This window comes from Aptenodytes forsteri, unplaced genomic scaffold, assembly GCF_000699145.1.
Source record: "Aptenodytes forsteri isolate BGI_AS27 unplaced genomic scaffold, ASM69914v1 Scaffold120, whole genome shotgun sequence".
Taxonomy (NCBI): Eukaryota; Metazoa; Chordata; class Aves; order Sphenisciformes; family Spheniscidae; genus Aptenodytes; species Aptenodytes forsteri.
Window position 1 is genome coordinate 657,034 of NW_008795938.1, and position 15,840 is coordinate 672,873.

The 15,840-nt window shown below is 38.7% G+C and overlaps 1 protein-coding gene across 1 annotated transcript in view; it reads left to right on the forward strand.

Annotated features, from left to right (window-relative positions):
- The first annotated feature begins 400 nt into the window (after positions 1 to 400).
- The window catches only part of FYB (FYN binding protein), a 49,226-nt gene continuing 33,786 nt past the window's right edge, over positions 401 to 15,840 (forward strand). The window contains exons 1-2 of the mRNA XM_019473637.1: positions 401 to 518; positions 6,765 to 7,911. Of these exons, the coding sequence (XP_019329182.1) occupies positions 6,792 to 7,911 (1,120 nt within the window). The 5' untranslated portion in view covers positions 401 to 518; positions 6,765 to 6,791. The remainder of the gene's footprint in view (positions 519 to 6,764; positions 7,912 to 15,840) is intronic.

Sequence of the window (15,840 nt, forward strand, 5' to 3'; positions counted from 1 at the left end):
GGAGCAAACAAACACGTTAGCTGACACCTGATGAGTGGGAGCGTATGCAGTGCTTCTCAACGGTAGCAGAGGACTAGACTTGATCACCCAAGAGGCTGGTCCAGTCTTGTCTTTACAGTTGCAATTACCACACACATTTCATTAGCCATTGTTCTGTAAAGACTGAAGCTTGTATGCACCGATATAGCTTCACAGGACTCCGCAAAATGGGGTAAATGCAATACTTTTAGATATAACATGGTGAATACTGCTGATGGCAGCAGCCAAACAGTCTGAACACATTTTAGTTCCCTTTTCCTCCACCACTTCTTGCCTAATATCCTGAGGAGAGCAGTTTTCTCTGCTGATCATGATAACGAAACCCACAAGCAGCATTCTTATGCAAACCCTCGCTGACAAGCAGAACTGCTCTTAGTAAACAGACCAGAATGTTAAGGTGATATACCCGTGGATTGTCCCATTGAGGGAGCCAGTTTTTCTGCCTGTATCAAAATCTTGGAGAGCTTTGGAGAATCCAGGTAAATTGTTGTACGTGTTTGTCTTAGAAATAAACGTGCAAAGTTCCAGGAGAAATAGAATCAGTACAAGGTATTACATATAACCTCACATAACTGCAAATTTTAATTGCAGATTTTACTTACAATTAGTTGTGGAGCTGAAAAGATGCCAAGCTGACGAAATGGACTTTTCTCTCCCAAAGTTTTGTGTTTGGTTCCCTGAAATTTTACTAAGAGCAGTCCTAATTTGTGTGACCTTTGCATTTTGAATAATAACAGAAATGGTATTACTTAAAGGCAATTATTTTCTAGTAATTCCTTTTGCATTATTTGTGGCTGGTTGGTTTGTGGGTGGGGTATTTTTTAATATACTATAGTCTGGATTGAGATATCAGTGTATGTATTTTGTTTGTAGTGGGTCATGGAAAATATTTTTCTTTCCAGCAGTGAGTCAGAAAGGTACTCAATGTCTTAAAACTGCCCAAAATTTCCTTTAAAATCATATGGAAAATAAGGGTAGGAACTTTTCAGCGGCAGGAACTCAAGTTTTTCTGCCTTGAGACTTGGAGATGTTACATTAGCTTTAGTGGAATAACCAGAGTCAAATCAAAGACGTTCATAAGGCAGTCACTGTATACACTATATATAAATACGGTTCTGAGTGAAGAGGGATCTGTCTGCTTCATTTCTGGGCAGACTCGGTAGAAAATTTACATTATTCTGAAAACTGTTGATTAGCATCTGAGAAAAATAATTTTAGAAGCCAAAATTATTAAGTATCATGAAATTCTGTGCTTATATAAAGCCATGTTTAAAAAAATCGTAATCCTTTTTCAGAAAGGGATATTTGTTACTCTGTTTTTATTGGATAGAAGTTCTTGGTGGAAAACTGAAGCTGCCAGGCTTCTGTTGTTGAAGACTGAGTTGCCAATGGTTGACAGTTTTCCTGATTTTGACATAGACAGGTACCAAAAAGAAGCAAGAAAATAAAAGTGTTGAACTTATCAGGACATAAGACAAAGAAATGACCATGCATGGATAGATGCTTTGGTCTCATGCATAGGCTGTGACAGCGATAGTTTGGGACCAAGGTGGGATGTCACCTGGCTGTTCTGGTCAAGCCCTATGCCTTCACTAGTCCTGGTCTCAAACTGACCTGGAGTGGATGAACTATATTGTCCTCTCATGTTCCTGCAACATGATGTAGTTGGTCTTGCTATTAGGTAAAAGATGAGAAAAAGTGCAAGAGAGTGACAACAAAGGTGTAGAGGAATGCACAATGGAAAAGATACAGAATACAGTGTGATCAGGCTGGAACACTGTCTTGTCTAATTTTGACAACCGCATATCCTCATGACTCTGCTGGTTTTGTCTTGCTGGTGTTAGAGGGATGTTTGAAACGATGCTTTCAGGATAACAGAGAGGCTGTCAGCCTCTCACTGGGGGATCCCTTAGATTTCTGTCTATCCTCTCCATCCCAGAGGTCTGCCAGACAGCAGAATATCCTGCCTCTTCATTATTTAGTATCTGATGAGGGCTTGTTTCTCTTGTATACCAACCATTGTATTAGCAAGTCTTTTTCTTTGGGCAGATGCTGTCTTTCTGCCTTCTTTTCATACTTCTGCTACCTACATTCAGAGGTACAGAGTATTGCAACATCTTAACTCCACTTTCCAAATGCTGCACTCACTGTTAGAGGGAGTCTTCTTTAACTCGTAATTAAAACTAGACTCCAGGGGAATAAAAGCAACTTGGAAATTTTTTATCTTTTCTGGAAACAACAAAGTTGCATAATGATAATTCTGAAGTCCCTCTGTCTGGAAAAGGAAATAGTCAAACAATAATTTATCATGAATTCAGAATGGCACGAGCATCTTGTGCAAGCAGCTAAACTCCCTGAAATCCATAAAGTTGCCAAATAATTTTCAGATCTGTATTTTTCTATAACTTTCATATGTCATTTTCCTTGCCTTTTCTGTCCAGTTCCTTATTCCTTATATCCTGTCCATGGGTTACAGCTCAATTCCCTTAGTGTTTACCAGCTTCTCTGGTTATTTCACTGTCACAGAATTCATGAGTATACTAACTTTTCTTCTTAAAAGGATAGCTTTATAATCTTTATTTCATTACTTTCTAGCAAACTCATCAAGATCTGATTCTGTTAAAAGATTATGAGTTTTTAAAAGGCCTGTTTAGACCCTATCACTTGGGAATGGAAAGGAAAAAGTTAAGGTGAGAAGAGAAAAGATGGGCTGTTTTCCTTTATAAATCAGATCTGCATGTATTTTGAAGAATTATACAGTTCCTTGTACAGTCAACAGTTACATAGATTTCACTTGCTTAATTAAGGATCGTATGCACACAGATCTGCTATTCCTTTCATCGATCCAGTGTTGCTGCTTGAAGAAAGAGCAACCACAAGGGGAAGTTGAAGTGAAATGATCTTTTGGCTTCACCAAGACTGGAAAGTAAATAATGAGAGCATATTTATGCCAAAACAAAACAAATGTTTTTTGATCAGGCTGCTAGTTGAGACTGGAATATCCACAGTAAATTCAGGAAGAACACAGTTGGAACCTTTATATTTCTTGTGTTGTCATTACACCGTACTTCTGTACAGAAATGTGCAGTTATATTGTAAATAATGGAGAATTGCACCTGTTTACACTGAGGTGTAATTAAGACCTAGTTGTGGAAGAATTCTGTACAAGTGTATCTTGGTATCTGTGTGAGTCTCTGTTGAAGGCAGTGGGAGGCTGGGAAAGCACTGCGTACACAAATCTCCTTGATGAATCTATGGCACGGGAACTAAAACCTGGGTATTGTTCTGGATTTGAGCAAACACATTTGAATAATGCAACCATCTCGAATCAAAGCAAATGTTACTGTGCACCTTATGTGCTGCTTCCAGTTCAGATCAGAAGCTGAAAAGCCAAAATATTTTGCACTGGGTTTCCCAATAGAGCGCAAAGAGAAAGTTCAGAAAATAACCCAAGTAATTCTTGCATGAGACTCCTCTGTCCCACAGGCACTTTGCACTTTAGAGGGGAAGGGTAGGGTGAACTTAATCTCACTTCAGAATCTTTTCAAGTTCCCATTTCATGATTTACAACGTATTGTATGTGATAATGGAATAGGTAACTGCTGTTGCTTCTGGGAAGGGAAACACAGAAACGGCGGGGATTACTCTGAGCAGGGTCACAAATAAAAGATTCTCTCTTTTTCCCAGTTCCCCATCTGTCTACCTGGCCAGTCAAGTTGTGCATTAGAATCCACAATATGGCTTCTAGTATAGCGTAGTTTATGAAAACAGGAACTGGTGACGTACGTTAAAGAGAAGCAGAAAGATTTCACAGTTTCTTACTCTCTTCTGATTCTTAGTATTACCTTTACCACTTACTACTCACTGTAAGTAAATAAGAGAGGCTACATTTCTGATTGTAAACCATTCCACATGCCCAGGAGCTTTTTACTCTTGAAGAGCTTGTAAATCTGCATGACTAGGGCAAGGTTTGTTCACAGTACTGGGAAGAAATTTATTAAAAGAAATCCATTGACAGTCCTAACATGGCAGTAGCGAATAGTTCAGTGCATTTGAAAGCATATGTGAATGTAATTGATCTTGCTATTGCAAAGATGTAGAAAACTCAGAAACCATATATCATCACAAGAAAAGTTTCTTCAGAGCCACGTTTCCAGCTTCCAAAAGGTCTACATGCTGAATGTCTCTTGTCCAGAACATTCGCATTACTGTAGTTTGTCACAGTACGTTTTCTTAAATTTCAAATGGAAGAGGTAGCAGAAAAATCAATTTATTGCTGTAACTTTCAAAAGAAATGAGCTGCTGAGTTGGCCAAGCAGCTGATCAGATTGTAATTTATAAGTTCTGAAGACTTATAAATTGAGGTAAAGTTACAGTGTCTCTGATGGTTTAGATTTTGTTACAGAAGTTAAAAAAAAAAAAGCATGCGTTAGTAAAAAGTCAAAAGAGATCAGAGACAAAAGGCTTTGTTATTCTCTCTGGCATTGCAATTAGCTTAAATTTCTGTTTAAGTGGGTAAAAGCAGTGTTTTGTGAGGTATTGTGAGAGAAATCTTGAATGATTAGTGATACATATAGCTATCTCTGCAGTGTAATTGTGTGTGTGTGAGTGTACATGCGTCAAACAGCAGTAGATGGTTTAAACCTGATAATCTCCATAGTAAATGTGTACTTCCTCCCTTCCCTATGTGCAAAAGAGATAACAATATGGTGCTCTGGGGTAGATTTTGTTACAGAAGTTAAAAAAAAAAGCATGCGTTAGTAAAAAGTCAAAAGAGATCAGAGACAAAAGGCTTTGTTATTCTCTCTGGCATTGCAATTAGCTTAAATTTCTGTTTAAGTGGGTAAAAGCAGTGTTTTGTGAGGTATTGTGAGAGAAATCTTGAATGATTAGTGATACATATAGCTATCTCTGCAGTGTAATTGTGTGTGTGTGAGTGTACATGCGTCAAACAGCAGTAGATGGTTTAAACCTGATAATCTCCATAGTAAATGTGTACTTCCTCCCTTCCCTATGTGCAAAAGAGATAACAATATGGTGCTCTGGGGATAAGTTTCATATATGTCTATCTTGTTTTGGCTGCATTTATTGTAAGCAACTTTTTAGTATAAAACAAACAGTTAGGAAAGACTGAATTTCTTGGTGACACTGGAAGACTAGGAAAGTTAACTTTAAGTTGCAGAAGTCACAGGTAAAACTATTCCAACATAACAGGCAATTAATGTAATGTGACACAATCAAACAGAAGGCAAAAGGACCAGAACGCCAATTTAGAAGCTCTTGTTAATGAAGTAAAAAAAATTACTGAACATCCGCTGAACTGTACTGAGTGAAGACACAGTTCATTCTTCAACCTCTTTCTAAATTTTTTTTCAGACCCCTATTTATTGTGCTTTGTAGTGATACTCCTTTGTTTCCAAACAAATTATTCAGAGCCCTTCCTAGATGTAACATCCCTGCTTGATACCATTAGTCTTACATTTGAATTTCCACACACAGAACAGATCCCACTTAAACAAGCTGTGAATCAGATACACGAGTGTATCTGCCGTGGCTGCACCCCTGCTGCCACTGCTGGCTGGGAAAGGACTCCCTGCTGCAGAGGGCTCCTGGAACCCAAAGGTGGCCCCAGTGCAGTGGGACCAGTTCACTCCCCTTTGCCCCCATCCTTCACTGCGCTGTGTTTTAATTGTACTGAATTCAAATGTATTGAGCTTTTGCTCTCAGGTCATATTAAAGACTGGTCTTGAAAGGTATTGAACAGGGCTGACCAATTAAAATATTTTCGAATGAAGCTGGGTTTTATCTACTTGGAATTGTTCAATTTTTTTTTCTCCCCCAAGAAGTATCTTTGACAGTATCTGGGTGTATTGATTGTCATTTCTTCTTATTTTACTCCACATACTTTCATTTTCCATCCATACATGCACAGGTTTTTTCAGATACAAAATGGAGAAGAGAAACAAGGACAAAGGGAGGGTGGGGGAGCAGCAGGGAAGAAAATTGCTGAGGAGGGAAAGAAAAACTGACACACACACACCAAACCAGAAGAATTTCTGTTTTCACAAAGAAACTTGCAGTTCTCCAAAGAGTTGGCAGGAATAACACTAGTTTGGTCCATAATCCAGATTCTAGTACAGTCTATGCTTCTCACCACAGGACACTCATATTTTTAGGGATGTATTAATTTTAAAGCAGTATGTATTTTCTTACATTTCTTAGGTGTTCAGTTCCCAATTCCAGAAATAAACAGAAATTATAGTATGCCCAAAAGGAGCTGCATGGCCACGCTCTAAAGGCAGTACCTGCACTGAAAATTTTAAAAGATTTTATAGTACAGTCTATGCTTCTCACCACAGGACACTCATATTTTTAGGGATGTATTAATTTTAAAGCAGTATGTATTTTCTTACATTTCTTAGGTGTTCAGTTCCCAATTCCAGAAATAAACAGAAATTATAGTATGCCCAAAAGGAGCTGCATGGCCACGCTCTAAAGGCAGTACCTGCACTGAAAATTTTAAAAGATTTTATAACCCCAGCAAGGATATAACAAAATGCTCAGCTTCTCTAACCCTACAGGAAGATGTGCTACAATATCTCCACAGCCAATCAGCAGTACTACAAGCCTCAGACCAGGAAACTCTTTAAGTACAGTATGTGTGAACATTGCAACGGGGACTTTCTCATTGCTGCTCTTTCTTTTTCTCTTCTGTATGCTTATAGGATGGCAGGGCAGATGTGAAGTCACTCATGGCGAAATTTAACACGGGTAACAGCCCCACAGAGGATGTTTCTGGTAACAGTCGACCCTTCAAAGTCCCAGGACAACCTATCCATTCCGGATTACAGACAAGGAAAGCAGCACTTGAGAAATTTGCAACTCAAGGAAATGCAACTTCTCCTTCAGGACCCAGTACCTTTCACAAACCTGTTCATCCTAAGCCTCCTCTGGGGGTCAAGCCTTCAACTGATGATAAAAGAGAGAAGGATCCAAAGCCCCCATATTTGAAACCAGTGGCACAAAGGTTTGGAGTTCAGCTTCAGGCAGCTAACAGAGAAAATGATGGAAAAGCTGGATGCACTAAACCCCCCACCAAAACCAGTGACTTGGCAAAAGAAGAGCCAAAGCCTCTGTATCCAAAACCTGCAGGGAATAAGTTCCTTAACTCTGCTCTTCATGAGAAGGAAAAAAATCCTCTGGAAACAAAACCAAATTCAAATTTTGCACCACAGGAGAGTGAGGCAAAACCAGCATTTTCAAAAGTAACTGGAGTTAAGGAGAAGTTCATGTCTGCAACACAAGAAAATGAGTCCAAGCCTCCTTTCTCTAAACCATCTCTTGCACAGAAACCTTCTCTAAACCATGAGATCTCCCACAACAAAGACACTTCTAATAAAAATGTTTTTCTGCAAAAAGGACTATCAGGCCCTAGACCAAATATAGGCTCATTTAAAGCAGCAAAGGAAATGGATGAAAATAGTAACTGTGCTGCAGAATCTGCAGGCAGCCATTTTTCTAACATGGCTCTGAAGCCTACTGGCCACTGGTCCAGCTTATCTCAAGGCATCCGCAAAAATGTGGAGGAAAAGACTGAAGAAAAGGGAATGAGTGCTGCCAAGAACATCTTTCTCAACAAAATCATCCAGGAAGAATCAGGTTCTTCTCCTAAGTTCTGTAAGACAAACATAGCACTTGCTGCAGGAAGGCCATCAGGTGGATCACGAGAGAAAGAAGATGGGGACAGGAGCTCAGGAACCCCCAAGCGGAAAGCCTTGCCCCCACTGTTCAAGCTAGGCCAGCCCCCACAGAAGCCCAGCAGACCCCCCAGCGTGGACCTGGAAAGGTTTGGGAAGAGCAGCCCAAAAGGCAGTGAGTCCTCTCTGTTCTTGCTTTCTTGGGTATTGGGGGTTTTACGCATTATAGTACCCGATTCATTTCAGGTGGAATCCCCTCTTCTGTTCAGAAATAACATGAGACTTGTGCATCAGACAACCCCTTAAAGCTTTAACCTATGTTTGTGTCTCTTCCATACAGGACAGAAATTAAAATTATATTCTCCCTCAGCAATAAGGTGTAGGATGAATGCTTTCTGTATTGGGTTTATTTGTTTTTCAAAACTACTTAGATGTAGCTATAACTCGTGTCAGGGAGTTTAAATATTTTTCTCAACAGACATTTAAGTCCTGACTTCCTATAAATGAGAAGTTGATGTTGTGTGTCCTGTTCTCGACAATATCTTCCTGCGCACAGCTTGAGGGCCACCAAAATTATATACTACAACCTGTAGTAACCACTTTTTTTTTTCTTTTTTGCCTTTCACAATGACTAATCACAGTGTGACCCTATAAGTTGCTGTATTTTAAAGTTTGTTTAGAAAGTTGAACACTATGCAAAATTACAGAATCAATTGTTCCCACATGGAGTTGTGTTGATTTTATACCCAGATCTGAATCCAGACTCCAAAAGCAGCTCCTGGACTTAGTGTTTCTGTTAGGTTTGCATGACTTCAGCAGTGTGGCAGTTAGTAGCACCTGTGGCTCTGCCCCACTATTTTTGTAAAGAACCAAGCCTCTGAACTTTCTGATGGTCACAATCCAGGCATGAATATTAAGGCTTGCCACCATGTTTCTGTAAAATTTGAGATGGTCTTGTGTGTGATGACAGCTTCTGTAAATACATTCAAAATATCTGTGAGGACACAAATCCCTGTGAAAAAAAGAAATTGCTGTGACTCCACTCTCGCAAAAAGTTCTGCTTCAACAGGTTCCTTTCACCGCATAAGACAAGTTGCAACAACGATATAAGCTGTTTCTGAGGCACTCAAAATACGCCCTTGAAAATCTCATGTAAAAATGTAGTTTCCTAAAGTTAGACCCACATATCCACTGTCACCTCCTTGAAGGAGAGATCCATTTTGTGGAGGTTCTGAATGTCCTTAATTCTCCCTTAAATCACCTGTATTTCAAACTTTTGGGTTAAGGTTTACCTCCAAAACTTTTAGGCACTCTTTGACAATTCTAAAAAGTTAAAATCAGCCACTCCAGTTGGAATGGGTGATGCCAATTGACGTGTTTCTATTACACATTTTACAGTAGCTGAAGGAGGCTTTCTCTTTTTTTTTAATAGCACCAGGTGTTAGGAACTATGATTGCATAAGAAATTCTGATCACATTTTAAAATTAAAGTTTTAAGTTGTATGGGTCCAGAAGAAAGCTATTCTTGATCTCAGTGCGTGAGAGAAAAAAGGACAGAAATAAAAATTTATTATTGTGTTAAATTTTTAGGGGGGGGTGTATTTATTTATTTATTTATTCCTTAATGCACTGCTGTCTGCATTGAGCTCAAGAAGCAAAGAATATATTCAATCTTCACATATATTTTTTTAGCTCAAGTAATTTTAATCAGTTATGTCCTGCAACTAATTGTGTCAGGTGATACACACAGCTAAGTAATTTCTGATAATGAGGGGCATTTCACCTACGTTAGTCTGCCTTAACCATCTCTCTTAGATTTAATTAAACAGATCAAACTTAGTCTCCTAAATTTTCAGTGTTGTCAGTGGGAAAGGGAGATGCCCAACGGTGTGATTCAGGGCATTAAAGTTAGATGCCTAACGTAGCTGACGATAGATGCTCTGAATAACTACACACTGTGCATGTGCAGTACATCAGGTACATTCATGTAATTTATTTGATACAAAATCTGTCCTTGTGCCTTCTGTATTTAGAATACAGTATGGCTTGTGCTTCAGCAGTTTTGAATGGACATAAGACTGGTCTTCCTGAGACAGAAGACATTCAAAGGGGTTATGACTGGACGAAAAAGCTCAGAGCTGAGTTTCTCTAAAGACTAAAAGCCACACTAAAAACACAGAGTGTGCTTGCAACTATATATTCTGTTATTATTAATTCCGCTCAAAAATTAGGAGCATATCAGCAACATAAAATGTACTTTCTTGTTAGCTGCTACATTCTGATTTTCCTGTGTTACCCTACAGTTATGGAAATGTTCTCACAAATCCATGATCAGGGCCAGATCCTCAAGTGGTGTAAATTTGTGTGTCTCTTTAAAAGAAATTGGCAATATACAACAGTCTGAGCAGCTGCCCCTTCCCCGTAGAGCACTGTTCAGCATGACGGGCTTTACTCGAGTGCCCAGAGCAGTCTCAAAATGGAAAAGCAGCATTTTCAGCAAATGACATGGGCAAATGTTTTGATTAAACAAAAACAATAAGAGCTTTGCTAGCTAGAACTTTGAGAAGTCCTGATGAAGGCTGGAAACACCGAAAACTGCAATTATTTTTTTAAAAATACATTTTTTAGTTTATTTTTAAGTAATTAATGCAGGAACTATTTTATTTGTTTGTTTATTGTTTATTCAATTATTTAAATTTTTTTTCTGGTTCCCATGCAGTTATAGACACAAAGCATTTTTTCATCCTCTTTTTAAAACTGAGGGTTGGAAATACTTATCCTATGCATTTAAAATGAATACTGTGAACAGGGGTGTAAGAATAATACCAGAACTTTGCTAGAAGGAGGATCTCCAGTTGTCTAACCAGCACTAGTGCAGCCACTGGCCTGGATGAGTCGCACTGGGAACATGAGCTAAGGATGGAGCTGCCCAGTATGGTGGCACAGGTTGTTCTCCAAACATGTTGCAAAATACACACCCAACTAAGTAGAACTAAAGGGTCAGATATGGTCTTCTCTACTTCATGGTCTTTGGGTCCAGGACAAGACTGAAAGATTTAGAAAAGACATCAATACGAAGCTGTTCATAGTGGCCTTGAACTTCAGCCTTCCCCTGTAGAGCTGGCATGTAGAGCTTGATGTTCTATTTGGCTTTAATTAATGCAGCTCATTTCTTTGTGGCCAGAACTTTCTGTAGAACAGTTCTGGTGGAGACCAGGTGTTCTAGAGTGAATCCTGAACAAACTCATTTTCAGCTCAACAAAGTTATTCATTGCTGCTGGGTTTCTTGGAACATTAAACTCGAATGACAAAACCTACCTGCTTTGGAAAGGCAGTTAAACTGAATTGTTTTCTTTTTTTTTTTTAACTGTCATTTCAAGAATCAAAGTCATGTCAGGAAGATGCCACCCCCACAGCACAAATTCTTCCTGCTCATTACTTCATCCTGATAAACAGCAGCTTGCCATAGTTGTTCAATTTGCTGCTGTGATTCAGGTGCTGAGTAAAAAGAAGAACAAGCAAATGGAAATGGTCTTCCCATCCAACAAAGCTTTCTGACATCTAACCTTTGGGGGTTTTGATCTGTACTAGGGCAAAATAACTTTTGTGTTGTCCTCTGAGAAGAGAAAAGCTCCATGCATGGCGGTTGTTATAGTTGTCAGGGGCACGTGCCTGGGGTGCAGAAAACCTTGTATTGCCTGATTTAAACCAGGAGTTTGAACTCGGCTTTCTCAGAAGTAGCACTTCACCCCTTTTTCTTTGGTTGTTATTCTTTCCCATGAAAGCTGCTTTACTGTTTTTTCATAATCAAGTATTCACTGGGCATGAAATAACTTTAAATGTTAGAGTCTGAAAGACTTACCTTAGATGCAGCAGTCTTAGTCATGTGTGGGAGAAGGATTTAAACTGTCCACCATGCCTGCATGAATACTAAGAGATACTGGTTTGGTGTTGGCCTTGCTTTGGATTAGAAATTTTCACCTGGTCCTGAAAAACTTTTCTTGATAAAACTTCTGTAGATACAAGTGTCTTGCTGAGGAAAGTTTGACTATTGATGCCGTTACTATTTCCAGTGAAGGAAGCCTTTAAGGAATTCCTGACTAGGCCTGTGAATACAGATCATAGAATCATAGAATCATTGAGGTTGGAAAAGACCTCTAAGATCATCAGGTCCAACCATATATATTTCTGACATCTAACCTTTGGGGGTTTTGATCTGTACTAGGGCAAAATAACTTTTGTGTTGTCCTCCGAGAAGAGAAAAGCTCCATGCATGGTGGTTGTTATACTTGTCAGGGGCATGTGCCTGGGGTGCAGAAAACCTTGGCACACCAATACTTGGCACTCTGGTAAATTCCTGTGTTATGTCCCGTTACAGCAATTTTCCCTGAGAGTAGATCATATTTACAATAGCTCAGAATCAATGGGATGCATGTGCTTTCTAGATTCAGAAAATAATACTAATGATACTGTTTTATAATAAACACCCAAAGTGCAAACAGGGCTTTGTTAGAAAAAAGAAGAGAAGCAAAGTCATTTTGCTGACAGCTTTCCACGTGGGGCCACACCGTACTGTTGCTTTCAGGGAAGAACTGCACCTGGGCTGACCTCAGTGGGTCGTGCATGTACAGATGGCCACCCACATAAAGTCAGTTGAAGGCTCAGAGTGCCTAGCACTCTAAACACCTCTGAATGCCTCATGAATGATCAACACTGGGGCTTCAGCTAGGGACAATATTTTGAGCTGTATTGGGAGAAACGAAAGGAAACTGTACTGAATCTAGGAGAAAAGAAGACATAAGAAAATTCTCATAATTTATAATTTGGGTTATGGTTGTGTCTGAGACCTTGTTGAGGTTCTGTTCTGTGATGAATTGTGTACCCACACAGTGACACAGCTATTTGAGTTGAGTAAGGCAAACAGAGAGAAAGGAGGAATGAAAATTTGAGGTGCATTGTCAAAGTTATCACAACACTCTGTTGGTAAAGCAATTAACAATCAAGCACCACTCCCAAGGACAGTAAACTTCTTAGCTGTCTTTGCAAAGCCCCTTAGAACTAGTCAGTTGTTGCTCTTACTTGATGGCAAGATGAAACAGCAGCTTCCAAAGTTATAAAAAACAGGGGATTTTTTTATCACAGGATGTCACAGCTGTTTACTGCAGAATCTGGACTTAAAAGGTCAATGTAGGTTTTCTTTTTTTATCTCAGTGCTAGATTGGATAAAGTTATACAACAGCCGAGTATTAAGGTGTAAGGGGATAAAAAGAATTGTAACTTGAGCCAAATCATCTGTTTCTAAGACAGATGAAACTAAAAGTAGGTGATGATATCAAACAACACTGTTCAGGGTGGACTGGGGATAGCTGTGTGTAATGATGTGATGCCTCTGTTTGCACACGTGAACTATAGCACGCCATAAAACCAGGTACAGCTCAAGAAAATGTCAAAATGATAATTTCAGAATAGCATGGTAATTATGTGCAACATAATGCCTGGACTTTGTTATACATAGCTAAAATGTTAATTTTAAGCAATACCAAAAATGTACTGAAGTGAGACTATTTGTGGGAATTTGAAGACCTTCAAGGCTTTTTACCTAGTCTTTTATTAGATTTCACGATGTTGATGTCTATTATTATTTGTTCCTCCATACATTTACCTGAAATCTATGGAAATGAAGTTGAAATTATGATCACACAGATCTCCCAAAAACTTAACTTTGCTGGATCTGCTTGAAAGCAACTACAAAATCTGGACGAGTAGTTTTTAGTGGAAATGAATGTAAAAGCTCTTCAGCCTTCCTCTAAGGACATTCCTCTTTCTCCTTCTCTAAAAGTGAGAGAACCCAAATGATTCTTCTTTCAGCAGCATTATACTGAAATATTTTACACCTCTGAGAAACAGGAGAATCAATTTTTGAAGTTTCTAGAACTGAAGAATGATGCTCAGCTGAAATATAATCGAAGTTATGCATTTGTCACGAAAATCAGACCGCAGCATATGAAATCCCACACAATGTACATAGTTTGGTACAAGTGCAATTACATTACCTGTGTGGGTCTGACCCCAAAGGAGTTGTCTTGCTCATGGGATTGGCATAAGGTCAGTTTCAAAAAAGAGGTTTGAATTCCTTTCTAATTTCAGTATTATTTCTTTGGCCATCTTTCAATAGTTCAATCTGAAAGTTCCAAAAGAGCAGCTGAACTAAATTTCCTTCAGTCTTTTTGCTCACATCTTCATTCTCCAGCTATAATTACATGCACCATAATTACAGAATATGCATGTAAGACTAAATTTTTCAATAAGCAAAGAGTGGACACATGCTTTCAGTCTGCTTCAGTCAGAGAGAAATTTATTCAGATTTTTTAAGAGCCTCCATAGCAAAGAATATTAATGCTATGGAGGAAACCCTGCCACACTGAAGTCTGTGAAGGATTACCTTTAATTGGTCAAGGATTTGCCATATAATTCTGCTAAAATATGTGGACAAGACTACAAACTAAACTGCTTGTATGGCTTACAGCACTGAAAAAGATAAATCACTGCAATTTAAAAATGAATGCAACCATCCTGATAGAAATATGAATGAGACAATGTTTTTATCTACCTAAGGAAATAGATAAATCTAATCCAAGTTATAGATAAAATAAGTCTTGAGGGAAACCAAAATTTAGTATTTCCCTGCAGAAGATTGTTCTGGGTACAACTTGCTGCTGTTGTGCATTAGGAAGTAAAAGTACGCAAAACCCATTGCAAATTAGTATTTAAACTCATTGCCCTTGATTATTTCCTTAGCTACAACAGTCTGCAACATCTTTCAAATAACTTAATATATATTTTTAGTTTAAAAGGAATAAAATGTATCTATCGATAAACCACCAGAGGACAGTTCTCAGTTGTGAATTGTCATAGCTTCTGCAATTGGCACATTCACAGATCTTCTCCTAAATATCTCCATTTTTGTTTGTCAGGCCTTATGTGGCACACTTGTTCCCTTCCAGATGATCTGATTCTAGTAAAGTTAACAGTAAGATATGGGTTGTTTATATCATAGTATGGAGACACAGAAATACATTTTTCTCATGCATACACTTGTTATAGACTATCTATGAATTCTAGAGTCATTCCTGCAGTTGACTACACTAAATCCCATCGAGTCAGCTATAATCATTCCTGAACGGAGACTTCAGAATCTAAGATGCAGGATTTAGGACTCTGAAGATAAACCATGCGAATGCACCTGTTAATTCTGTTGAGTAAGCCTAAATGATCACTTACTAGCAACTCCAAACACACATTGACATGCAGTTTGAATTGTTTTGAGGCCAATTCTGTTTTGAATCAAAGTATATGCCTAACATGTTCTCTCAATAGGTCTGGACTTCAGAAAGGAATGAATGAAACACATGACGTGTTATGCTGTGTTAGAAACCAGTGTCCACCCTCCAGCAGGGTCAGTGTTGGATGGGTTTAACACAATGTCTTTGGGATTATACCGCATACAAAAGGAGTCTTTGCAAAGGAGTATTGAGAACACTAGTTAGAAAGGAGAATTTACAAGGAGGAAAAAAAAAAGACAGCTATGACTTTATCATGGAAGGTGACAGAAAGGAAACTGCTAGAGAGAAAAACAGTAAAACTGATGGAACTGAGTAATTCTCTCTGCTTACTTACATTTCCTTGGTTTAGTTTTTGAAATCTTGTTATTTCCTATACTTATTTTGATTTACATGAAGAAATACTTTTGGTGAACCTTCATCATTCGGTTGCATTACATGGGTCGCAGTACACAAGTAGAGCTGCTGTACTAAAGCTGCAAGTATTCTGAAACCTGTCCATATCCCAGAAAGTAATGTGAATACAAATTATATTAATAATTTTAATTTAGAGCTCGATAAGAATGATATTGTCCTGGTTTCGGCAAGGATAGAGTTAATTTCCTTCCTAGCAGCTGGTACAGTGCTGTGTTTTGGATTTAGGATGAGAACAATGTTGATAACACACCGATGTTTTAGTTGTCGCTAAGCAGTGCTTATACTAAGTCAAGGACTTTCCAGCTTCCCGTGCTCTACCGACTGAGAAGGCTGGAGGTGCACAAGAA